Consider the following 26,875-nt stretch of genomic DNA (forward strand, 5'->3'; position numbering starts at 1 on the left):
CATATATATATAGTAATAGCTGTTGAAGAGGAAAAAAATTAAGACTAAAAAAAAAACAGAAGCGGAACGGTATGATAAAAGGTTTTCCCTGAAACATGGGCAGGGGGCAGCTGATTCTCTGCCCTTTTACGAAGTTGCTACTCTTCCCCTCTAACCTCTACTCTTCCCTCCAAACCGCTATAGACAACTACGATTTCGTTCGGGCTCGGCGAATTTTGCCCACCCTTGAGTTGCAATGAATTCCTTCGGGTGTTGTCACCCGCCGTTTTCCGCTTTCTGATTCAGTCCTTGCGATAGGCTAAGGGCAGAGGCGTGGCTCTTAGTTTCGGGGGCAGCTTCGAGCGAGCCCACAGTTTTCAAAGCTGTGCGCAGCGCTAAAATTAATGGGATTTAAAAACTTTCTGGTTATGTTTAGAGATATGCGGGGAGGGGGGCGGGCTAGATGTTGGAAATCTCTTGTTCGCCATACTTTTTGCTTTTTTAAACTGGAACACAAAAACATATTTTTGTTAATAATGTATTTTATTAATTACAATTTTTTTTGGGTGGGCCGGGCCCACCCTGCCCATAACGACGAGCCGCCCCTGGTCCGTAGCTTCATCTTTCATTTCAATAAAGTTACTGAATTGTAATAATCCATTAGGGAAATCTGGCTCTACATCTTTGACATAATCGCTTTGAAAAAATTTTGCAGCATCATATAAACATTTGGGTTATTTTGTAAGTTGGATTTTGGGCCCCCCTGAAATCTAAGAGGAGGGACCTGTGCCCGTGCGGTAATCAGGCTCTGATAATAAAGAGAGTATTTCGTATTAAAAAAAATGATTCGTCCATCATTCTTTACCAACGTTTCTTAGTTAAAAACTTCCAAAAGATCGCATTTTTATGCATAGAAAGAAGAGTTTATAAGCCGCATAAAAGCAAATTATTCAGCCATGTTGGATCGGAGCGTGTGTTTTAGTGGTTGTCTTTTCTGGCAAGTTATCGCGTTTGGTGATTGTTCATTGCGAGCAATTATGAGCGGCACGTGAATTGTTAATTAAATAAAATAGTATTGTTGGCCAATTTGGCGAAACCCGTAACTTTGCTGTAATGAAAAATCCGATCCGAAATGGTTAAACTTAAGCTGATGCGTCGGCCTAGAGCCGCTATATACACGGTGTTCTGTTTTAACCTGCAAGACCTTTATTTTCGCAACCGTTAGTTGTAGATGTATACTTCCAATTGCAAAAATGTTCAAGATTAGAGGTAGGAGTTAAGATATTGAAAGTTTGAAGTGAAAATACAAATAAGTCGAAAGTTACAAAATTTAACTTTTTATACGGGCCCCAGGTCCCCTAACTCATGCTTAGGGAAATAATCTCCATTGAAAAATAATTCCAACATAAAAAGTTTGAAATTAGTACGACCAATATTCACCGAGATATGAAGCGCAGCGTTTTGTGAATTACATTACTTTTGACTTTTGGAAGGAAACAAGTGTTTACAGTTCTTTCAAGAATGACTAAAATAGATAAATTCATATTGAAATTTAAATAAATAATTTTATATGAAAACAAAAACTCCCTTTACTTTGTATTAAAAAGTAAAACAGCAAAGGTCCTTTTTTTTTCAAAAACATCGGCCAATTCCATCGGCTTTTCGACATATTTTAAGGCCGATGGGCCGATGTTTCCAGCAAGTTAGCATCGGCCGCCGATGCCGATGGCTAAATTGTTCAACCATCGGCGCCGATGCATCGGTCGAGTCCTAAACGTTTCAACTGTTTCTGCGGCAGTCATCTTCAGTGTTTAAGTGGTCGAAGCTTCCAGAAAAGGGACTTTTAATTCCTTCTTCCTTTTCGTTGAAATTGTTGAAGGATCCTAACAATTTCAGTCCTGATTAAACTGTAATAGCTAGCTACACTGCTGGCCACACGAAATGCAGCAACGCCAAGAAGGGTTGCGGTCAGAGTGAAATGAAATTTTAAACACGTGATGGCAACATTGTTATCAGAAAGCGATTACAAAATGAAAGCAAAGTGATCATTTATTACTGGAAAAATCCCAAATGAATGGAGGCTTAAGTCTCCTGTCGAGCTACCTATTGCGTGAAGGTAATACAGTCAAACATTGAATCATATCAGTCTTGTAGGATATCCTCTACAACACAGGTACTAGAAATGTGCCACTAATCCCATCAAGCTCATAACCTACGCAATTTACCATCTCAAGTGATCAATTTGTGACAAAGCAAGGTTTTGCACTGGCCATGGAAGCCCCCTCACACCTTTGCTGTCTGTGACCAAACAGTGTCTTAACGTTATTAAAACATGGCTCCTGGGAGCCCCGTCATGAGTGCCAACACATGTGATTGAAGAATAATATTAATGCACTGTTTTGCTGTCATGTGGACCTCAGGGTGACGTGTCACGTTGCTGTGGATCAATATAGAGCCGCTATATAGACAGGCCGACGCATCAGCTTAAGTTTAGCCTTTTTGGATCGGATTTTTCATTGTTGCACTGCCAGGGTTACCATAACAAAGTTTCGGATTTCGCCAAATTTGCCGAAAATAATACTTTATTTAATAAACAATTCACGTGCCGCTAATAATCGCTCGCAGTGAACAATCACCAAACGCGATTACTCGCCAGAAAAGACAACCACTCAAACACGCGCTCCGATCCAAAAAGGCTGATCTTAAGCTGATGCGTCGGCTCGTATATATAGGGGCCTTTTAGATCAATATTAGAAGTGACTATGTTTTGTATATGATTGCAGCTTATAACGGCATCCCAGCTGTGAATGGGGTATGACGCTGAAAAGCAAAAGCATTATTTGGGAGTTCACAACGTGTTCTCCATAACCTTACAAAAATGTTATTATTGCTAAATTCGATCTGGATTCATCACTGAGATCAATCTGGATCCATTCGGTTGCAAACAAATCGCTTCGAACTTGAACCTACTCCAAGTGTATGCGACAGTGTGAATGCCCTGATAAAGCCTGCTTTTCAGGAGCACACCTCATCGACAGCCGGAGTGATGTTGTGGGGTGCTGTTGTGTGTGGGACAGGATCACCTCTAATATTGATTCGCAGCACTATGACAACTTAACGGCACATTTTTGTCAAGCCTCAGTCACATGTGTTGGCACTCATTCGGGGGCTCGTTTTCAACAGGGCAATGTTCCGTCACACACAGCAAGGGGGGTAGGGGCTTTCACTTCCGCATTATCACCTTTTCTGACCTGCGTGATGTCCTGGTTTGTCACAAATTGAGCATATCTGGAATGACTTGAGACGGTAAATTGGACGAGCTATGAGTTTGATTGAACTAGCTGTGCTTTACATTGACTGATAGGAATTGACCTAGGACATCATGTGAGACTGCTATACCTCAATGTTCGACTGTATCATGTTGTACATTTATGATAGAGTTGGCTCAACAGGGTACTTAAACCTCCATTCATTTGAGATTTTTCCAGTATTAAATGTTTATTTTATTTTCATTTTGTAATCAATGTTGCCACCAAGTGTAAAATTTTGTTTCATTCTGACTGTACCTTCTTGTTGTCGCATTTTATGTAGCCCACAGTGTATATAATAATACCAATAATGGAAGCCACTATTTAGCCAATATTGGCTTAAGATCGGCTTGCAATAATGGCTCAAGAATGTGATAACAATATTGGTCAATATTTTCAAAATGCATCTCCTACGAGCTTCAGCCAATATTGGGTGCAAATCGTACTCCAACATAAAGCCAACCAAGTACAATATTGCGCCAAGATTCAATGCTACTTGGGTTTAAGGAGCCTTTATCCAGTAACCAAACTCATTGCTTGAGAGCTGCACGTCATCAGTGGCTGTCAATCATCCCCTTTCACCCATTTGAGAAACAAGTAAATGCGCTTCCGAATGCACCCGTTCCCCTATATAGGTATAGTGCCTAGAATTTCGATTCCGAGTCACAACCGACTACAACTGCATTGAAGTCGAGGACTGCATATTAAGTGCCTTGCCTCCATTATTTTTTTTATACCGATAGATGGCATCACCATCACAGGATCGAACAGTTAATGAGAATTTAGAACCATACCAGGAACTAATAGCTACCTGGTGCTAGCACCCCCAGAGGTATCGTTAAAGTGCCTAGAAAGAGGCACTTTCTCTTTCTAGGCACTATAATATAGGGGCTAGGTAAAGAAAAAAAGGTTTCCGTTTCAGGCGATGATCCCAGTTCGTTTTTTTTTTTTCTGCTACGGTGAAAAAAACATTTTTGGCTTTCAAAAGCTTTTTTTTTTGTTTTTGTTAAAAAAATACCTCTGTGCAAATATCCTCTCTTCTTCTCTTTGACTGCCCCGCCTAATGTAATATAATGTAGTTTGCTTGTGCGGGCAACCATTTTGTTCTGTTTGGAAGTATCTTGTTTCTCGAACGGAATTGACTACGAATTCAGAGCTCCAAAGTAAGTGTTTCAACCATTCTTTTTTTAAAGAAGTGGAAAATTTATTTTCTGATTCGTTCGTATCCCATGAAGTTAGAATTGTTTCTACTGTTCACGAAAGTTGACTTTTATTATTTCCGTCCCGTTCACTTGGGAGGATCAAAACAAGCGGCGCTCTTCTCATTATTAACTTTCTCTTTTTTATTGCTGGTAAATGTGTGACTTTAAGGTTGTATCATTAGTCTTTTTTTTGCGCTGTGGATCGGAAAAGGATATAAAATAGCTCGACTGTATAGACTGCGAATAACTCAAACAACATTAAAAGCATGAATAAGCGATTTTTAATTTTCCTATTAAGTGAGTGCAAAAACGAAAAGCCAAAAGCATTTTTTCAACCTCTGCACAATCAGATTTAAGACCTTGTGATGCGAGGCCCTCTGAATGCCTCGATAACGACTCGGCCTCGTCCGAGTACCTACAGTGCGAACAATACATTTGTTTTCATGCATCGAAAGTTTTATGCATTTTTATTTATGTTTATCATGCTTGATGGGTATTTTAGAACGTTGACCTTTTTAAGGGTTTTCTCTAATAATTGGCTACAATAAATGTCTGTAAATCTTGACCATTCATTAACTCATACGATGCTGCAAATCTTGACCATTCATTAACTCATACGATAAATGTATACAAAATTACTGGATGAAACCGCAAAAACAAAATACTTTGTACATGTTAAGAAGGTTGAGACTTACTTTATTTTTCGAAGCAAATTATAATTTTAAATAAAATAGAAAGGAATCTAAAGTAGATAAAATACAAGCATAAAACATACTTCAGGGCATTAAACTGGTCAGTAAAAGTCAGTATTCTCCAACTTGGTCAGTATTTGTCAGTTTTTTCAAAATTTAGTCAGTAGGGTAAAGACCCCAGTAATTGGCACTTTAAGAGTTTGTCCTTAAACTTACCTCTGTTTTCAATACTTAGAAAAAAAATACTCTCTTGCAAATATTTTTGTCTCAAAGAGTGCACATCTGTGCATCTATTTGGTTCACTAAAATCAAAAATATTTGAATCGATACTTTTATAAAAGTACGTATATAAAAAGATACCAAAATCCCCAGTAAGACCTTTTAATTCAGAAAGTATCTCTGTCCGGATGTCTCATAGCGCCTAGACCGTTTGGCCGATTTTCATGAAATTTGGCACAAAGTTAGTTTGTAGCACGGGGGTGTGCACCTCGAAGCGATGTTTCGAAAATTCGATGTAGTTCATTTCCTAGTCCAATTTTAAGAAAAAAATGATCATAAGATGGACGAGTCAATTATGAAATTATCAAAACGTGAACCGTAACATGGGTACAAGCCAATTGGAGAGAAAATTTGCCACACAGGCGAACCAAAAGACCTTTTAATTTTTCTATTACGGGCAAAGCCGTGCGGGTACCACTAGTTTTATATAAATTAATGTTAAATCACTCTTCTTCATGTTGGAAAAGTATTTTAGAGAAATAAAATGGAAAAGATATTGAAATTAATGCTGTTTCATCCTTCGGTTCACAGTTTTGATTTTACGAATGCTACCAAGTTAGGTTTGCCCCGAGTATAGTTAACAACTCATATAGCATACTTTTTTGCATAAGTTTTCCTCTTTTTCATTTATCAAATGCAACAAGTCGGTTTTCTTTCTCTTGAAAAACCACCAGCTGCGGGCGGCATTGAGATACCGTAGGTATCGAACGGGGGTTAGCGAGCGAATCGAGCAGGGGACGGAGCCCCCGGTATAAAATTAATTACCGACTAACTTTCATTTGGATTTTTTCTGCTGAAAATAACTCCAATTGACAAAAAGCCGCAACTTCAAAAATTGATGATTTTGATGCTTTTTTTTTTTGACAATTACTGTACAAAAGCTATCGATTTCAATTTCCGCTTTATCATATTCGTAATGTACGAAAAAAACTGAAGATAATGACACCTCACTCAGCTTTATCGCGGAAATGACGCTGTTTCCCCAGTACTTGGCACCAGGGTTGGCCGAATTGGACCCAATGGGTTTTTTTGAAAAAACCCATTTAAAAAAACCCATTATTTAACCCACTTTTGGGGTTTTTTAAATTTTCTGAGAAATTTTTTAAAAAATTAATTAATTTAAATACTTTTACAATTTAAACTTCTTTTTTATTTGTTCTTCACCACAGGCAATGAACATAAAAAATGAATTTTGAACTTGAATAGTACTTCTTAACTCTTAACGGCATTAAAAAAATACTTCAGATTTTAAATAAATGTCTTTTAACTTTTTTCCTTAACTGGTCAATAAATAACTCAAATTATATTGACCAAGTCCTGTCAGTCTGATTTTCTCAATTTTTGTAGATTGTATAGAGGAAACTAATCTAGTTAAAAGGCTTTCATGTGAATTATTTTCTGCTAACCAACACGTCACAAATCTCGAATGAACACAAGGTATATTTTTTAGAAATAAACAGATTTTTCAAACGGTCGACAGAAAACAGAACAGGTACAGTATTTTCATTATCTTAAGAAAAAGTTTAATATTTCTTACTCTGTACACAGAAATAGAAAAACATGCAACATTAAGTTCAAAGAAATATCTTGATTAAGCTGGAATTCAGTAAAAAGGGATTTAAACTACTTGAGGTTCTACAGTAGTTTTACATAACGAAATAAAATACATTTAAGTAAAATGCAAAAAAAAATATAATAATTAAAAACGTACAATAGATTTTATCACTCGAGAAGTAACTTTACCTTAACTGTTGGTAATAATGAAAATTAAAAAATCTGAAACGTCACCATTCTTGGGTTTTTTCGTGTTTTATATTTTTTTCCAGAAAACGCTGAATTTCAACTAGTTTTCCAACTTTTTTTACACGAAGACAATTTTTGCACTTTGTCCATATACTTACGCTCCAATATTCTACAAGTACCCCCACATTTTCCCTAAAAAAAGACAAAAAAAAACCCACATTTCTTATAAAAAACCCAACTTTAGTTGGGTTTTTTTGGGTTTTATTTAAAAAAACCCTGGGTCCATGGGCTTTTTAAAAAAAACCCGGGTTTTTGCCAACCCTGCTTGGCACACATGCCAATTACTGGGGACTAGCCAAAATTGAAGCACCAGTGAATGGCACCCATCATTATTTTAAAATTCCAAATAGGGACGAAAATATACTTCTACACAATTAAAGTAACACCTTTCAACTAAACAAAACTTTTGACAACGAAAATTTAAAATATATTTTAAGTTAGATTTTAATGGATTGATGTGCATGCTTCCCTTAAGTCAGAGAAGAAGCTTTTGCAACAAAAATGGCTGATTTGACACAAGCCACAATTGTTTCTCTTTCCTACGAACTGCTGTCATTTAGTAACATGAATTGAAGTTATAATCTTTTACGTAAATGTACATTCAGTCGGTATATGGCCTACTTTAAAAGAAAAATTGGATACGAGTCTTCTTTTAGGACATTTTTGTTAGAAGTGCCAATTACTGGTGCCGTGCCAATTACTGGGGATGTTACCCTAAAGTCGGTATTGTTTTACAAATTTGCCCCTGAATTCATTTTAAGAAAAATATTGGCTGTGATATTTTATGTTTTTCTTATTAACTTTAAAAAATGCCAAAAAAGTGAGACCTTGCCAATACTGCAACCTAATTTTACCAACCTGGTAAAGCTTGCATTATTTGTTGTTTTGAATAATTTGCTGTTAGCTTCTTTTTTAGTCTACTTTTCACAAATATTTTAAACAAAAAACAAATATATGCGTTAAAAAAAAATCTTTGAAAGAAATAATTGTCAAATAAATAACTAACTTAATGAATACTGCAAAATAAAAATTTCGGACGTAAGGTATTGAGATGGAAAAATGTGTGTCAAATGGTCTGTCTGATTGCCCCCCCCCCCTTCCCATTTAAAAAAACCTTGTTCAAAAAATGTTGGAGAGTGTGCATCATTCCCTTTTTTTCCCCAGTGGTTCAAAAAAAGGAAAAAATAAATAAAAACATAAGTAACTATGCGAAAATTGAAAGAAAGATATAAATCATGAACTAACAGGAGGATTTGTTCTGAACAAACTTATTGATGTATGAAACATATTTCTCAAATTTGGCTGTTTTAAGGGTTTTTTTTTTTTTTTTTTTTTTTTTTTTGAGAAATTTAAAACATTTTAACAGTAATATTAATGTTGATTTGAAACCTTTATATAAGAATTTAACCATGCTAAAAGTTATTTTTTGTGCAAATATTAAGAGTAGGCGTATGTTTAATGTTTTTTCCTAAATTTAATTTTTTGAAAGTTTTGAGAAAAGCGTTATAAAAAGCTTTATATTCTTCAATTGAAATGGTTTCTTGTACATTTAACAGCATTGACAAAAGTTGATGATTGGTTGATAGAATAAAAATGAAGGGAATTCAAAGCATGAGAAAGCTGTAAATGATTTCTTTTTTCGTTTTGTTTTAATGATTGATATGTATCTTTATTTCCACACTAAATGTTGAAATTGCTACGATATTCATTTTTGTTTCTGCAATTGATTAAAAAGGATAATCAGGAATCCTGTTGGAAAATATTTAATAAATTTTCAAGAAAAAAAGAATTTTTTTTAAATTTACTTATTTATTATTATTTTTTTAAGACTCCCCCTTCTCCCACTATACTTTAAAGTTCATAGTGGAATAAATATGTTACACATCATGTAGTACTTTCCTCTATTAAAATAATAAATTATCTCTGCATAAGACCATGGTGTGTATATTTTACTTTGAAATGTGTACAAAACCATTAATCGTGCAGTGCGTGGTAAATAAGGGGTGATTTCTTAAAAAATCGATTCATCAAGTTGATTCCCCCCCCCCCCCACTATTTGTGTCCCAAATGTAACAAAGAAAGAAGTGAAGAACAGCATTTTTTGTGTGTTATTCTCAAGAATGCTTCTTTTAAATATCTTGAAACTTTAATTGTGTTTTAATACATTTATCGTGACAAGGGAATTCAGTTCCTACCCAATACTTCTTCCTTACAATTGAAAGTCTTCTGAGCATGAGATGTTCTGGGTTTTACTTAAGAGGCTTTCTTTTTAGGCCCCTGTTTAGTTTCTCTCTCTCTCTTCATCATCATCTTTTTCAAACAGATGCTTGAAGCTTTTTGAAACATGTACAATTATTTTCACGCTAATATACTGCTTTTTTTAATTAGAAAATGAATGTTCAATTTATGGATACTTTACCTTCTGTCTCTTGTTCTTGATTTCGGATTTTTTAAAAGTAATTTTACTGTGGTTTTATAAGAAAAAGTATAAGATTAATGATGAGAAAAACTTTTCTCGATGATTTAATAAACTTTTGAACATTTGAACGATCTTTTAAATTGATGAATTTTCTGGTTGCAGTAAAAATTCATCATTCTTGTGGTCAGGATCTGATAAATTCCGGGTGCCCCGGGCTGCCCAGGCGACTATAAACATTCCCCAACAACCAGTTTTTTTTCAGAAGCCATGTTGCACTTAATATTCTTTTGACTGAATAAGAATTTAACATCTAAAAAAATTTCCCTGACTCTTAAATTTTAAAAGTTTTTTGTTGATCATCATTATATAGAAATTATGTAAACTAAACTTACAGCTGTTGGTCAAAATTTTGTTTTTGATTTACATTACAAATTAGGCATTGCCATACATTACAAGTAAAATAAGCATCCATTTTACAATGCATAGCATTGCTGATTATTATATTATTCTAAAGTTAGTCAGTCGGTATTTTTAAAATTTTGTTAGTACAGTTAGACCCTTGTTTTACGTGGGCTTGTTTTATGTGGTTTCAATTATACGCGGTTTAAGATTTGATATCTATATTTTATTTTACGCGGCTGAGTTTCGGTTTTACGCGGATGAGCAAGGCAAACAGATAAAATTTTCCCCTCTTTCAAAATCAAAACTCATAAAGATTTCAGATTGCGCATAATAAACTGCATTTTGGGGTGCTAATCATCGAACTCGGGCCACTGGAGACATTTTATGCGACGGGTTCCAGAGCTCTTTCCAGAGGTAAAGTCATTAAACTCACAGAGTTCAGAACTCACTGGAAGAAGAGCTTTTAGGAGTGACAGAGGAGGCCAAAACCAACGAGGATACCGCACAACCAAAAACGTTAACACTGAAAATTTTGAGCCATTCCTAGACAATAGAAATGATCTTTCTGATTTGTTCATGAAGAAGATTCTATCATAGAACAGGGGCGAAACCGGGGAGGGGGGGACCTACAGAGCCCGTGCCCCCCCCCCCAGAATGCTAATTTGAACAATTTTCAAAAATACTCTTTTTTTATTCGAACGAAGATGAACGCGCTTTGAGAAAACAAAGTGGTGACAAAGTAAGCAGGGACCACGAGAGGTCATTTAAAACTTCCCCCTCTCAGCTTTTCGGCATTTATTTTTTCTGTAGTTGGGAACTCATTTTAAACGTCGGTGATTACAAGATCGTATCTTCTTTCTTGTGACAGTTGATGGATAAGCAGTAAATCTGAGGAGAAAAACTTCGGAAAACAAATTCACCGCCACTTTCGTTTTTCTCGGAAATACTCCCGATTGACGACGGGTGAAAATGTTGTCGGACAAACCTTGTTTTGCAGACAATAAGACAATTTTATAAGTGTACATATGCAATGTGGATATTTAGTACTCATCAAGTGTAAGTGATTTTATTGATTATTTTGTTGTATTTTTAAGTGATTTCATGCCATTTTAACGTGTTCCTTTTTTATTCTTTCCTTGAATGATCTTAAAAATATGAATAATTTAGAGCTTTTGGTGATAAAAATGTGTGTGCATTTTGACTTGTTTCATTAATATAGTAAACGCAGTAATAACAAGTATTGATTTCCATTTATTAATTTGAAAATCTTACCGCCATACTGTTGTTTCAAGTACTTTAAAGTTTGTTCTTAACGTGATTTCAATTCTGGCATAAGAACAATTAATGTTTTTGCGACAGTTTTTGAATAAATTGCAAAACTTGTACAATTTTAAGGAATTTTACTAAATGATATTCTTAATAATAATAAATATATATTGATGTAAAGAGAGAGAGAGAGAGAAAACGCTGATAGAGTGTTGTGAAAGAAAAATTGTGCCCCCCCCCCCCTAAAAATATTTTCTGGTTGCGGCCCTGTCATGGAAATGGCACAAGTGGTCACGGATGCGTTAATGCTCTGCAAAGAGTTACAGAGAAAAATTCTTAATGACTGCCAAAAGACTGTCACAGCCAGCTCATCTGTATTAACAGAACACAAAATAAATTTGTTTTCTTTATGCATGTTATGCATAAAAATCTATATATATAAGTACTCATTCAAGTTATTATACAATTATTCATCACTAGAATGAAGTATTTTTTTTTAATCAGCGGAACCAAACCCCTATTTTAACATTACTATTAGGTCTTAATTTAACGTGGCATTTCCGTAGAACGTAACCTCTGCGTAAAACGAGGGTCTACTGTATTTAATCGGCGTTTAATAAATTTTGGTCACTAAAGTCAGTATGTTTGACTTTCCGAGCAGTATTTACCCCCGATACTTTCTTTTTAATTAGGTACGTAAATGAAAGAGTAATCTTTGGAAACAATGAAATAAAGCATCATAGAAAAATTACTGTATTTTTTATACACTACAGTCCCATTGCTCACATTACACTAACCTCTGTGTTGATAAACTATTTCACTTTATTTGCAGATTTACTAGACTGTATATATGATCTGTTCTCACTGCATATGAGCATTGTCTGGATCTTTATCTTCAAATTTTTAAAACCATTAATCATGCTTAACATTATTATAATTCTCTGCATTTTATCATCATTGAAAAAATCTCTTGGAAATTTTTTTTCATTTTTATCCAAAGTGTAAGGTAAAATGAAGATACTATCAGAGCAATAAGGTGTACATGACAACTACATTGTGTAAAATTTTAAGATGAGAAAAAAAAAAAAAATATGTTTAAAATATTGCTGCCTTTAACTTTCATCATAAGTTCTTGCAGTATAAGTGAACCTAGTTTCTGTACATGCAAAAATAGTTCCTGATTAGTAATCAAAACAATCTTCTAATTGTGCTCTGGGTTTTTCTAAAATATTTTTTCAACTCAAAATTGACAGGGTTAAGTGTGCAATTTATAGATTTTTTTTTTCACTTGGTATTTCCTGATATCAGCAATTTTCTTGAAATTGTCTTCCAGTGAGTTTTCAAAGGAAAAAAAAATTGTGAATGAAGAACTGGTCTTAATCATTCAATATTCTGACCAGTTGTAAGATCTTTTAATTTATTTTCCTAGTTTCAAAAAAGTTTTATCCATTATTCACTGAATATATAAATTAAATTCACATGTTTCAGTCAAAATTTGTACCAAATAAGATTTACATTATGTTGTTGCACATGACAAATAAAGCTGGCATCTATTTCACTAAGCATGATATTTTTTTTTGTTACGCCATAGCTTGTTAAGTTTTTGAATTTTAGTCAGTATTTGGTCAGTATTTTATAAATTTTGATCAGTAAAGTCAGTATTTTTGACCCTACAAACAGTTTTACCCCCTGTACTTGAGGCAAAGGATTGCTATTTTTCCTCTCTTAACCAAATTTGTATAAAAATTGAACAGTATGACATAAATGAGGGGTGGGGTGCAGAAGTCCCAACCTTTACATTTGCTTATTAAATACTAGCATTACCCGCACAGCGATGGCTGTGCTAAAAATTTAACGAAAATCCCTTGAGTTAAAGAAAACCAAATTACATTTGCAGTAGCTTTCAAATGTAAAAAAAAAAAAAACCTCCATAATTCATCGCCAAATTCACCAGGCGTAATTAAAAAGAAAATCAATTAACATACGCACAAAGAATTTAAAATAAAGTAATAATAGTAAAATATTCATAAGCAACAAAGGCAACTTCCTCCAAAATGTTTAAAAAGAAAGTAATTGAAAAATGGACCTAGTGTTATAGTTGAAAATTGTCTGGAAAATGGACCTAGTGTTATAGCAATTTCTCAAAAGAGAAGCCTTGAAAATTGGCTCAATTAGAATCGCTTACGTCTCCTGTTCTAATTGAGAAAAATGGAACAAACATCATCTTGTTTGGGAAGGAAAACCCTTTCCAGTGATACATAATGCTTGGGGGTGGGGGGGTTTTTTACCCCCTAATTAGCCGAAATTTAGCCTAATATTAGGAAAAAAACTGATTCGAAATTTAGAATTCGGGCTTCGAGGTGCGGACACCCGGGGTATTTTCGAATTTTGTGCCAAGTTTCAGAGCTATGGGGGCTTCTGGCCATCAGGTACAAACAAAGAAACACCGTCGCTCTTATATATATAGATATCAGTTTCAAATGGAAAAATAATCATTCATTTATTATGATTTCCTACTCAACATTTTCAATTATTTGTAAAGTTTACAGTTGTAAAGAACGACTGCTTAAACTGCAACGTTTTGTTGCTGTGCAAACACTGATTATGATGCCGAAAAGAAAAAAATGTTCAGCATTTTAAGCAGATATGTCTTTTTTTGTCGTATAAAGTTACTAGATTTTTGAACATAAGTGATCACTACATTTGGTACACAATTGGAGAACTCCAAGTTCTGAAAGATACTACCTGGACAATCGGGATAGGATAGAGAATTTTATTCCCACTAATTTAAAGACCTTGGAGGCAGCGAGCAAAGGGATGTTTTCGGCAAAATAATTTTAATGTTGAGAATTATGTTATGATTAAAAAAAAATAACTCATGCGAAATAATTTTTAAACTGTTGATAACGAACATTTAACTATTAATGAAACAAAATGACGCTTCAAATGTGACCTGTGCTTTGCTTTCATTCAGCCGTTGCATCACCAGTATGAATAATTATGGCAGAATTGGGGGGGGGGGTCATGTAAATAAATGATTTAAATCAATTCCCATGTTTTGAAATCTTTTATCTTTTTTAATACTTTGTTGTATTAAAATGTTTGATTTGCGAAGAATTCATTTTCTTGAGTTGTTGAAAAATGTGTTTGAATTAATGAAGTTTCTTTCGTTTTTAGATTCAGGATACTCTCAAAAAGAGAAAAAAGGAACTCGAGTACTTCCACGAAAGTGAAAGATCAAATTAAAGTCGAGATGAACTCGGTGAGTGAGACTATTTGTGTTTCGCTATTTCTCTCCGAAAATGAAACTAAGTTTAAGGTAACCCAATGTTTTGGAATAGAAGAATAATGGGATGAATTTTAAAATGAACCTTTGTTTCCCCTGCGTGTAAAAACTCGAACGCAAACTCTTCGGTATTTCTTTCCCACTTCACGTTTCAAATTTGTATTTGATGCGTTCCCCGAAGCAGCATACTTTGAGGGTCGGTGAGGTAAAATCTTTCGACCGAAAAGTTTTTCCGAGATGAATTCATGCCTCATAAACAGGTGGTTCCCGACCCACCGATCTTCATGGCCCAGTGTTTCGTCCAATGTCACGAATTGGTTTCTGAAAAGCACGCATTTCATAAAACAAGCATTGAGCAACAATAACAACTATTGTTGGTCCGTTGATCCCCCTGTATTGTAGAAACGGAATGTAACTATGCATTTTTCACGTTTTTTTTTGTCCGAAGAGGATTGCCCAAAGTCATGAGGGTCGGGTGTAAATAAAGTCCATTCCTGGGTTTGAGAGCCATTTGTGGGAACGAGAAACCCGACAAGTGGGGTGCAGAGTTGTAGATTTGGGGGGACGAAACAATTTTGGCAATGCCCTGGCCGAAACTGGATTTTGCCGGCAAAGAACTGACCGAAGCGGTACTGCACGAAAGCACACATACGTATCGTACATAATTTGAATTTATAACATTGCACATTCCAATGCATAAGTAAAGGAAATAGAATGTTTATTTTGTAATGATTGAAATAATTTTTGGAACTGATTTAGTAATTTCGACCTCACTTTCCTTATACAGTTGGCTCTCTGTTGATGTGTCCCGAGGTACAATTGGATGTTGTACTTTGGGACAGCTTGGAACTCTTACTTTAAATAGCTGGCATTATTTTATTTTCAAACTGACTTAATTTTTAAAAAATATATAGTAAAGAAATATTTTGGGGTATTTTAATCTGACTTTTAGATTTTAAATTTGATCAAAAAAATTGGCATTAAAAATTAAAATATGATAAGTGTCCCAAGGTGCAACAGTCTCCCCTATATATGTATTAAATTATGAATATTTAAGAAATATTAGGGTTCTTAGTTTAAAATAGTCCCCCTACCCTACTCCTGTTTTCTCTTTAAAACTTATTATAAACTAATTAGTTTTTAGGGGAACAAAATCATCTTCTGTTGGTGTCTAAAAATGCTAATTTTGTTTAACAAATCTGTTTTCTTTTACCCAAAATAATTTTTTTTTTCCATTGCATACTTAAAGGTTGGAAAAAATATACATGACAACTCCCAAGAGTGATGTCCCCCTCCCCAAAAATAGACACAAATAATCTTTAAAAGCTTGCCTTAAAAATTTCACTATCGCAATTTGCACTATCTAACCCCCTCCTCAAGTACATAACTATGTGTATAAATTTTAAAATTTTAGATTATTTCATTTTTCACTGAATTATTCGATTTTCCAAAGTTATTTCATTTTTCACAGCAAAAAAAAAGGACGTGGACAGGTTCCTGCTTCTGCCGAAATTTTAGATGATCTTTAAGGAGGTTTGGGGGATCAAGGACTCTGATCTGGTGTTTGTGAGGGGGGGGGGGGTGCTGCATCCTACCTTCTGGGTTTGCTACAGCAGTTCTGATACAATGAAGTTATGTATTATATCATTTAAAGCTGGGGAAAAAACCTAGCAATCTATCACTGATCAGACTCACGCAACTGCATCTCATCTAACGTTTGGCTGCCCATGGATCCTCCGAATGAGTCGGCTCTATCTTTATCTTCCCCATTTCGAGAAAAGGTCCGAACCCCAGTAACAGATATCGAAAGATCTGATGGAGATCCACACACCGATCTGATGATACGCAGCAAAAGGCAGGATGAGGAAAGGATGAGTCATAGACAAAATTCCCTTTCACTCTTCAAGACGGGCAAAAGTTCTTTATTTTTAGAATTGGAGTCTTAACAAATTCAAATGAACATGAAACATCGGCAGACCTCTTGGTGGCTCCTCACGTAACCTTCCTCAGGGATGAGATTTTTCCGGCTTTTGCCGGAATTCCGGCTTTTTCTGTTGACTTATAGAATCTTTCCTCCTTTTCCTCCTTTTTTTGCCTCTTTCAGACCTTATTTTTCTCAAAAATCGGAAAAAAAAATACGATTTTTTCAAATTTTCGGTCCCCGATTTCTTGTTTTTTCTATTTTCCTCCTTCGAATCTTCATCCTCCGCGATATCTGCCAAAAGCGTATGTTTTGGAATCATGCTAACGATGTCAAACACGTGCTGCGCCGAAATTTGCATGCTTCGTTTGAGATTTCAATCTTTTTGCATCCTGCAAGTATTTCAATTATTTTTAATGTTGGGTAGTTTTTCATTATATGCTACCTTATATCTGCTTATTTTATTCATCATTTCAATAATAGTTTTATTTCTTTAATTTATTTTGGAAAAAATGCAAAAGTCAAGTAAAAAATGTGGCATAGCACCCACAGTCTCGAATTTTATTGAAACTTAGCATGGTTACTTTTTTTGTGTATTTAAGAAAGTTAAAAATATTTATGGTGAATCTCAAGCCGTTTACGCTTCACAGCCTGTTAAAAGTTTTGAGATTTCATGATTAAATGAGGCTGCTGCGAGTTGTTCTTTTGATTCCGAAATCGTATGAGGAAGGTTTTAAAGACAAATTTTGGGTTCCAATGCAAGGAAAAGATAACCAATCATTTATATACATATAAATTTATTTATTTTCAATTCTTACTATGAAAAGTATGTTCTAGTTCTACCACATAGAGAAATTTTAGATTTGTTTCTCCGTTGTAAATTTTTACTTTACAAACAGACCTAATTTTAAAATTTATGTTCTCACTTGTTTAACACTATAAACTCAAATGTTTTTAATGAAAAAAATGTATTTTTCTCTAAAAAATATGAAAAATTGACACTATTGTGTGTTGCAGCCAAGATTGACCTCTGACTCCCCCAACCCTTTGTTCAGTAACTCAGGGGTTAGAAATTGTTGCTTTTTTTTAAATTTATATTTATTTATTAATAAACACTCTTACAAGAAATGGTACAATGTAGCAAACTGTTCAAAATTATTACTTACACTTAATTAAATACGTATTACCTTTAAAACTGGTAAATTAGCCATTTTGTATTGAATTTTTGAATATCATGGCGTCTAAGTTCTATTTTGATGCAGTTTTGGATATCATCCCTTTTGCGAAATTTTTTTGGATTTCCTCCTTTTTGCTCTCTGACCACTCTCATCCCTGCTTCCTCCACTGCCTTGTAAATTCCAACAGCCGCATAAAATTCAGTCTGATAGCACTAGATGGTTCACGGGCCACAGCAACATCCGTTTTACCCGCCCAAAATTCGCATCATTTAAATCCAAACTTGCGACTGTCTGTTGGATTGGCCAGTTAAAAAAACAAACCGTCTGTGTCGACGGCTAGCGGCAACTACCGGAGATAGAGCTCGAGCCAGAGAGAACAATCAATTTAAAGCTTCCTTGCATCGAGAAGTAGTGGAAACAATCTGCAGTTCTGATGTCTTAGTCTCTGGCATCCTTTGATTTGTTCCTTGTCCCAGCCATTTGAGATGAACGATCTCCATCTTTCTTTTCAGGCTGAAGAAGCAGTCAGTGCTGTTTTAAGACTTGCCCAGGAAAATGTGAGTGAAACTTTTTATCTGCTCGTTTCTCCTTTAGCTGAACATGTGCTCACGTATGTGCTCTGCCCGAGTGCTTTGAGAAGGCTTTTGTGCATCATTGCAGGGTTTTTAAGTTAATTTTTTTTGCTGAAAAATATAAAAGATATTTTTTAAATAAAGCATATTCCTAATTATTTACCTTATACTGTATGAAAATTATTTTTTTACACATGCAATTATGCAAGTAATAGTAATTTGAATTGCAAACCATTATTCTTAGTCAGGAACAGTATTTACGGAAATGTCTGGGGCTGCGTGTCTACTTCTATTTGAAATACGTAAAGTTTGACTGTGTTGGAGATCGGTACGCGTCAAAAAAGAGTTCCCGATCTCTTTGGATCTATTTAATTTATAAATCTGCCATCCATGAAAAAAACATTGCCACAGTTAACGATGGATCAAATTATGTTTATTGTATGTGAAGGAAAACGAGACAATGCCCTCGTGTACTGGATTAATCTTCCAATTTTTATTGCATTAAGAGACTAGAAAAATATTTAGGAAGGAAAAAACGTTGATTGGAATATTTCCAATCAGAGATGAAAATGAACGCTAGCCGCTGATATGAGTCGTCAAAGACGTCATTGACATGCAGAATGTAAATTTTAGTGGTCAGGTGAAGTCTTGCTCCCATTTTCCTTCCGAAAGCCTCATGATTTTCGGAATTTGTCTTCATTTACAACACTTAGGTTTTCTTTGTAAGAAAAGATGGGTGAAAAATTTCCTGCTGCCTTTGTCCTTGCGACCCTACCGAATTCCTCCCGAGCACAGATGAGATTTCGTCGACTCTGAGCAGAAAAAGACGCCCGTTGTATCCTTCTCTTCCCCGGTCGTGTCTGTTGAAAACCACCGATTGACTTCACTTTTCATCATTTTGCTTTCGTGTTTTTGTCATTTGCTCTTCACTTTTTCACTCTTTGAAGCCAAGGCGCGAAGATGAAGGAACCCATCGGAGTTTTCGTCGAAATCTCGTAATCGCCTTTCCAAAGGACCAGTTTCTCCTTTTTCTACGTTTCTGCCAATGGGGTGGACTGGGGCACGACCATGATCTGGACTCTTTTCTTTTGTTCAAATGAACATATTCAAAAACATATTCAAAATGTGTTTGAATGATTCTTTAAAAATGTAATCACTAATTTTACTTTTTTTTTTTTCCAAAATCATGTTTTTTTTTATGGGGGTTACAGTCCCTCAGAAATGATCAAACAATGAAAAAAAATTATTGCTTATTTCAAAACTAAAAACCAGTCCAAACACAGGGGAAAAAGTTTCATTGCTTTAGTTCAAATATTTTAAAAGTTATGAGTGTTTTTAGGTCATGCTCGCTATGTATTCTTATGCAAAAGAAAAACTTGAAATTGATTTTTCTCAATGATTTTTCTCTCTCATTTTTTTGTGTTTTCATGTCATAAAAATCCCTAAGGCTTTTTATTTTTTATTTTTGATGCAACTTGAAAGTAATACTTTTTGCAATTAGGACAATATATTTAACAAAACTGTGCATGGAATTAGCATTTTATAAATTACTCAAATGTTTAGAGCATGTTAAACCTTTAAAAGCCATATTTTTTAAAAAAAATTACGATTTTTTACATAATTAATCACAGAAAATTTTCTAATAAACACAAAAGCAAATGAATGCACAGGTTTTTAGAGATGATGATTGTGATCGTCTAGCAAAAAGTTTTTTTAACATTAATTAAAAACAAAAAAGCCTTCAGAATTTTAAAAAATTGAAATTTTCCTCAATTTTTTGAATAAAAAAAAGGCAATATTTTAAAGTTTTGATAGTAAATTATTGATTCTGAAACTAGTATGCATGTTATGGTTTCAAAGAAAATAAAATCTATTTAAATTAAAAAAAAATGTTTGAAAGGTACTGTTACCCCTTAAAGTGAGTTTTTTAGAGGTCGTTGGAAGGGAGAACCACATTCCTTACGGAATCCAAATTGCGTATACTGTGCCGGTGCATTCGAATGAAATCAATCTCTTCGGTGTTTCGTTCCGAGTGTGTTTTCCCCGTCTTTTAATTCCATCTCCTTTCTTTTAGGCCGAGCTTCGAGCACTCTCCGAGAAGACGGCTCTCGAGAATGAGGAACTGAGAAGGGCTCTCGGCAAGGTAAGGATTCTCCCGATTCCACTCTCTGGCATCGTGGGTATGATGGGGAGGGTCAGGTGTCCTGCTCGTGAACAGACTCGACTTCACTAACTTCAGAAATGAATGTCCATTATGTAAAGAAATATAAGCATAGTAACATTTTTAGTTCAAAATGTTGCAAATCATGAAAATGAACACAAACACACAATATGGAAACATTTTTTTAATTTAATAAACGTTTGGTTTTTTGTTACAAGTAACTTTTCTTTAAATTGAAAGTCAAAAATATATTTTTTTGTTTCAGAAAAATAGTGACATGACTCAAAAAAGGCAGAAAATAAGATCTTTAATGGATAATACAGTTTAAATAAATGGATCTGTTATTTGGAATAGAGGCACACGTCGTAGATAGCAAAGTTGCCGGTGCATGGCAACTTTGATTCGAGTCGCACTCCCTCTTATATTTTCCCTTTTACGTCAAAACAAATAGTATAAAAAAATATATAATTTCATATCATTTGAACAACTGTGGCCATTGCATCTGAAAGTGTGAACCAGCACTTGTACAATTGTCCGAATCGGAACAAAACTATCTTCAGAAACTCGACATGTGCTTGTACCCAAAAAACATTTATTTAAATTAAAAAACATTTAGGTATCTGACATTGAATCTAAAACTTATAATATTCTTCAACTAGCTGATTTTTTTTTCTGCATTTTTTTTTAATGTATGGTAAATTTTAAGAAATTTTAGAACTGAAAAATACAAACAGCCAAAAGTACGTAATTAGAATTAAATAAAAATTTTTGCTCTCCTGCAATATTTAAGCATCCCACATAGTACTCAAAGATATGGATTTATACTAGTTTGTTACTTTTCTTAAATGTACTGATTTTTAATATTCCATTTTTGTGTTATTCATTTCCAAATGTGTTGATGTAAAAATGTGTTTGCTAATAATTTTTGAACTTGATATTTTAATTAAACTTGTAAGCCATTTTTCAAAAAATAAATAGAAAAATGCAATTTTTTTTTTTTTTTTTTTTGAAGAAAATTGTAAATTTTAGACCCCCTGCTGGACATTGAAATAGTTTTTAATTTTTATAAACACTGCAAACTCCCTGATTTTGAATCAAGGTTTTTGTCCCTTTTCAGTGGGGGGGGGGGCAGATTTAAAATCCATGTCTTGAGGTGGCATAGAGCTAAATTGGGCTCTGGTTTTGAGACCGCTTTTACTATTTCAAATTTTGTGAAGAAGCTCTTTTAGTATTTAAAATTTTGTGAAGGGGCCGCAAAATGAACCCAATTTGTATTGATGCCATTTATAAATCTTCAAAGGTTGGTCATTGTTTTAATTCAACCCTGTTCACGAGTTAGATTAAACGTTGCTATTTTATATACTTTCGTAGAATGCAGCTTAAATGTTTAACTTTCTTTGATTGATAGCAGTGATGGGGGTGCAGCCATGAATTCTGTTGTGTGTTCCATATTTCGTTCTGATTGTTTGCAAAACTCTTTCAGGCCCAGCTTGACCTTGAAATCTCCAACACAAGGTGCAGGGAATTGGAGGCAAAATTACGATCCCAGGCCACGAATGCAGGCCTCCAAAAAGGGGAGACTGGCAAGGAACAGCAGGTACTGATTGTGATTTGTGAATATCTGTTTGTGGTCCAATACAACTTGTGATTCATGACAGAAGTCCAGTTTAGAAAGGCTTAGATTGCAAAATGTGAACAGTGATCATCAGTTTCTGGCAGGTTTGGCCGGATTGGACACAATGGATTTTTTCGAAAAAACCCATTAGTTAGCCCTTTTTCGGGTTCTTTTATAATTTTCTGAGAATTTTTTGAAAATTTAATTTAAATACTTTCAGAATTTAAACTTTTTTATTTGTTCTTCACCACAGACAATGGACATAAAAATGAATTTTGAACTTTAATAGTATTTGTTAACTCTTAACGGCATTAAAAAAATACTTCAAAGATTTTAAATAAATATATTTACCTTTTTTCTTTAACTGGTCAATAAATAACTCAAATTATCTTGATTAAGTCCTGTCACGTCAGATTTTCTCAATATTTGTAGATTGTACAGAGGAAACTACTCTAGCTAAAAGGCTTTCATGTGAATTATTTTCTGCAAACCAACACGTCACAAATCTCGAATAAACAAGGTATATTTTTTAGAAATTAACAGGTTTCACAAATGGTCGGACAGAAAACAGAATAGAATGTACAGTATTTTCATTATCTTACGAAAAAAGTTTAATATTTCTTACTCTGTACACAGAAATAGAAAAACAGGCAACATAAAATTCAAAGAAATGTCTTGATTAAGCTTGAATTCAGTAAAAAGGGATTTAAACTACTTGATTTTCTACAGTAGTTTTGCTTAACAAAATGAAATACAATAAAGTAAAATGCACAAAAAAAATGTAGTAATTAAAAACGAATGAACGAACAATAGATTTTATATTCAAGAAGTAACTTTGCCTTAACTGTTGGTAATCATGGAAACTAAAAAATCTGAAACTTCACCATTCTTGGGTTTTTTTGTCTTTTATACTTTTCTTCAGAAAACGCTGAATTTTCCAGCTTTTTTTACCCCAAGACAATTTTTGTGCATTGTCCATATACTTACGCTACAATATGCTGCACCTCACATTTTCCCTAAAAAAAGACAAAAAAAACCTACATTTCTTTTAAAAAACCCAGCTTTAGTTGGGTTTTATTTAAAAAAACCCTGGGTCCATGGGCTTTTTTAAAAAAAAAACCCGGGTTTTTGCCAACCCTGGTGTCTGGAAGAAGTTTTTTATTTTCGTGATACATGCCCTTTATTGGTAAACAGCTCTTATTGCTAACTTGTGCATTGTCTGCTTTTCTCATGTTTTTAAAAAACTTCACCCCATTTTCTTTCTTCTCTTTTCTTCCTTCTCCTCCTCTGTTGGCAGGCCCCCTCGAATTTGTTCCGATTCTCAGATTCTGTGGAGACTAATTAATGAGTTGGACGTGGTTCAGTTTTAATGCTCTGACTAAGAGCTAAGGGAACTGCTATTTACAATCCACACGCAGTACAGATTCCAAAGATTCGAAAGGGCTTCTGGTTCTCTTCCGACAACAAACCGTCCATTGTTCTCTCGAGGACACTAACAATCACAGTGCTTCGATTAGTGCTGGCTGGGTGGACAAAAGTCATGTTCGAAGTTCTCTACTTTCGTATTGGAATGATGCAAACAGTAAACCAAAACATGATGCTTAGTCATTTATTTTTGTCTAGTAATAAGTTTAAAGGTACATCTCCGTTTGTAGTAGAATATATCAGTTGAGTTCCAGACATCATTTCATCACACAAAATTAAAGTGTTCTTGATTTCATATGATTTTATTGTTTCAGATGGATATTATTTATACGAGTAAGTGTTTTTCTTTCCTAATTTAATTAATCTATCTGACAGTTAAACAATGTTAAATTTTTTTTAAAAGATGAACGAAGGATGTTTTGCCTGTTTCAAAACTTTCAAGTGATCGTAATGACTTGTACCCATTTGTACCCGGGCTAAATTTTCCGTATATAGTAGCTGCAGCTTTCCCATTATTAATGAGACGTATTACAGTCAGCACACTCCAGTACAACATTTTTTTTTCACTCAAAGCTTTGGGTGCTTCAATCATTCTTCAAAGAAATCCCTACTCGAAAGAAAGTACTCTAGAGAAAAAAAAATATGTTGTACTCGAGTGTGCTGACTATAATACACCTTATTAATAATTGTAAAAATGCATCTATTATCTACAGAAAATTTAGGCCGGGTACATACGGGTAAAATCATTTTCATCACATTAAAGGATGTTATTGAGCAAGAACTCCTTGGTTTATCTTTTAAAAAACTTTAATATTGTTTGATTATCTGATGGAGTCATTGAATTGGAGAAAAAAAGCACTTACCAGTGTAAATAATATCCATCTTGAACAGTGAAATCATGCGAATTTAGGAACACTTTAATTTTGTGTGATGAAGTGATGAATTCTGAACTTGGCTTTTGTCCACCTAGCTTCTATTAATCGAAACGCTGTGCAACGCTTCTAAAGCTCAAGTGTTGCCAAATTCCAAGCGATAAAAGTTCTCCGTTCCTCCACGGAGTTGGAGTTTGGCATGGAGCGATTAATTCTCCACAGAAACTCTTTCCACGTCAAGAATTTCCTGCATCATTCGGTCTCGAGCGCAAAGAATGAGCAGACGATAAGGAGCTCTGTGCGTTTCTTGCACCGAAAGTGTCGTTTCTCCGAATTGTGGTGCCGACTTCAAACTCTTTCAATCTGTTTCGTGTTTGGGGACTTTCCCAGCCTTCTGTGTAGACCTCAATTGTATTGCATGTTTCTGTGTGGCTGCCAATAAACTCGTTCGAGTACTCCGAACTCCTACGACGGCAGAATGGAAGCTCTGTTGTCCGAAGATGCTTTTAAATCCTTTTTCAACTTGTAAATAGTAGTCCCATCAAAAACACAAAATGTACAAAAATGCTTCCACCGTAAAAAGTAGTGAAAGTTCAAGTCGGTTGTTTTAGTTAATATTTTAGGAAGTGCCTATTTAATAACCTATATGAAATACGCGAATTTTAACTCATTATATTATTTTTATAATTGTAATTCTATATACTACATGGAAGTTCCGAACATGTTCTATCAGGCGCAAAAAAAAACTTTATTTTGGTACTAAATTTTTAAATGTTTTCAATGCAAAAATGGGGAAAAACCCCTTTGCACGTTTTTAATCAACATCTTCGTTAATTGATGTCATCCGAAGACGTAACCTAACTAAGGACACTCAATCGACTCTCCTTTCGAACATTTTTTTTTTCAAACTCTGTCCATCTGTTAAGGCGCTACAGTGCCACAGACAGGTCAAACTAACAGGTCATAAAAATGAAAAAAGGAGCCAAGATCAGTCAAAGTGAGGTTCTGGGTAGACGGGGTTGCCGATAAAAGAGTTAAGGGGTACCGAGTTCCACGGCAGTTCTTCCAGAATGCCGGATTGTTCTATTTTCGTTTCGTCATTTTGAAAATAATTTTTAACTTTCTTTGATACCGGGTCGTAAACTTCCTGCGAGTTTTAGTCATGAATAAACTATTTTCAAAATCTTTGAGTACTCCAACTATAAAGCAATTTTGCCAAGTCTTTAATCCGTTATGAAGGAAAGTAAAAAATTGTTCACATGTCTGTTTTGTTGGGATCATTTGTTTTTTGAAAGCTAATCAAAAGCTATAGTCTTTATTTTGACTTAACGGTCTTTATTTTTTTTATTTATTTATTTATTTATTTATTTATTTTTTTTTTTTTTGCAGTTTACAAATTTAGGGACAATTGAAAAAATAGTTAACTCAATGTTTTAACTATTAGTCTTATAATCATCTCAAGGTGCTGAATTCAAGCTTTAGATTTGCGAATTAAATTACTGGACAGATAATTTTTCACTTTAATTTAACTTTTAGTATTGCTACAAGTCCCGTTCTGTTTGAAAATTACGCATTTGAGTTTAAACATGAGCAACCTTGTGTTTGCAACGTTTGGCAAACAGTTTAGTTTCGATTTATTTGAGGGAACATTTCAAAATCGCGCCATGACTCACAGTCAGTCAGCGTAAGAAAAGACACTTTTCAGATCTTAATAGCGTTATAACTATAAGGGGTGAATTCATAACATTTAGGATTATTGATCTCAAAGCTCGAAATGGTCCACGTAAGGTAAAATATACACTGGTAGATGCTTTGCCTGATTTGCTGTCCATCCTAAGAACCCTGTGTTCTCTCTGTTCCAGGGGAGTGGCCGAGGAGCAGATGGGGAGCTGCCATCGACGTCCAAGCGTCAATCCCCAGATGGCGAAGGACAACCTCCCAAGTAAGTTGTCCGTGGATGAAGTGACATTGTGCTGTCGTTCTTTCAGAACGGGAAGGAAAGTCTTCCCTATTGTGTCACATTTGGAGATGTAAAAATTATGGAAATTTTAAAGTGGTGGGTAAAGCAAAAAAAATTGGAAGTTTGGGGAAAAATTGAATTTTTTGTCAAATAATATGTCACATTCTAATAAATTAATTAGTTTAATCATCAGATGGTTTAGAAATTTCAAAGGCTTTCCTCAATCCAAATTGTCATTTAGTGCTTCATCTCCACTCCCTGTCGAAGCCAGTCTTGCGTCAATTTCATTTTTGCTTTCCATTTGAATACTTAAGGGTTTTCTTATAAGTCAAATCATAAACTGACATTTTTGCACCCCACGGTGAATATCCAGGCTTTTAATATGTTCCTTGTTCAAAACGAATAGTCGCTGAAGTGCTACATTTTTTAAAGGAAAACACGGAAACATCATTTTGTAAAACAAAAAAAAAATTGTTTATTAGCCACTACATCATCATCTATCCTCATTATCTGCTATTTGCCAGAGTTAAGGGTT

At 34.5% G+C, this 26,875-nt stretch overlaps 1 protein-coding gene across 1 annotated transcript in view; it reads left to right on the forward strand.

Annotated features, from left to right (window-relative positions):
* The first annotated feature begins 4,436 nt into the window (after window positions 1-4,436).
* The window catches only part of LOC129232410 (receptor-interacting serine/threonine-protein kinase 4-like), a 29,585-nt gene continuing 7,146 nt past the window's right edge, over window positions 4,437-26,875 (forward strand). The window contains exons 1-6 of the mRNA XM_054866555.1: window positions 4,437-4,450; window positions 14,528-14,612; window positions 18,248-18,292; window positions 20,382-20,450; window positions 21,952-22,065; window positions 26,243-26,322. Coding sequence (XP_054722530.1) covers window positions 14,604-14,612; window positions 18,248-18,292; window positions 20,382-20,450; window positions 21,952-22,065; window positions 26,243-26,322 — 317 coding nt within the window. The 5' untranslated portion in view covers window positions 4,437-4,450; window positions 14,528-14,603. The remainder of the gene's footprint in view (window positions 4,451-14,527; window positions 14,613-18,247; window positions 18,293-20,381; window positions 20,451-21,951; window positions 22,066-26,242; window positions 26,323-26,875) is intronic.

The sequence above is a fragment of the Uloborus diversus genome, unplaced genomic scaffold (assembly GCF_026930045.1).
Source record: "Uloborus diversus isolate 005 unplaced genomic scaffold, Udiv.v.3.1 scaffold_12, whole genome shotgun sequence".
NCBI classification, from domain to species: Eukaryota; Metazoa; Arthropoda; class Arachnida; order Araneae; family Uloboridae; genus Uloborus; species Uloborus diversus.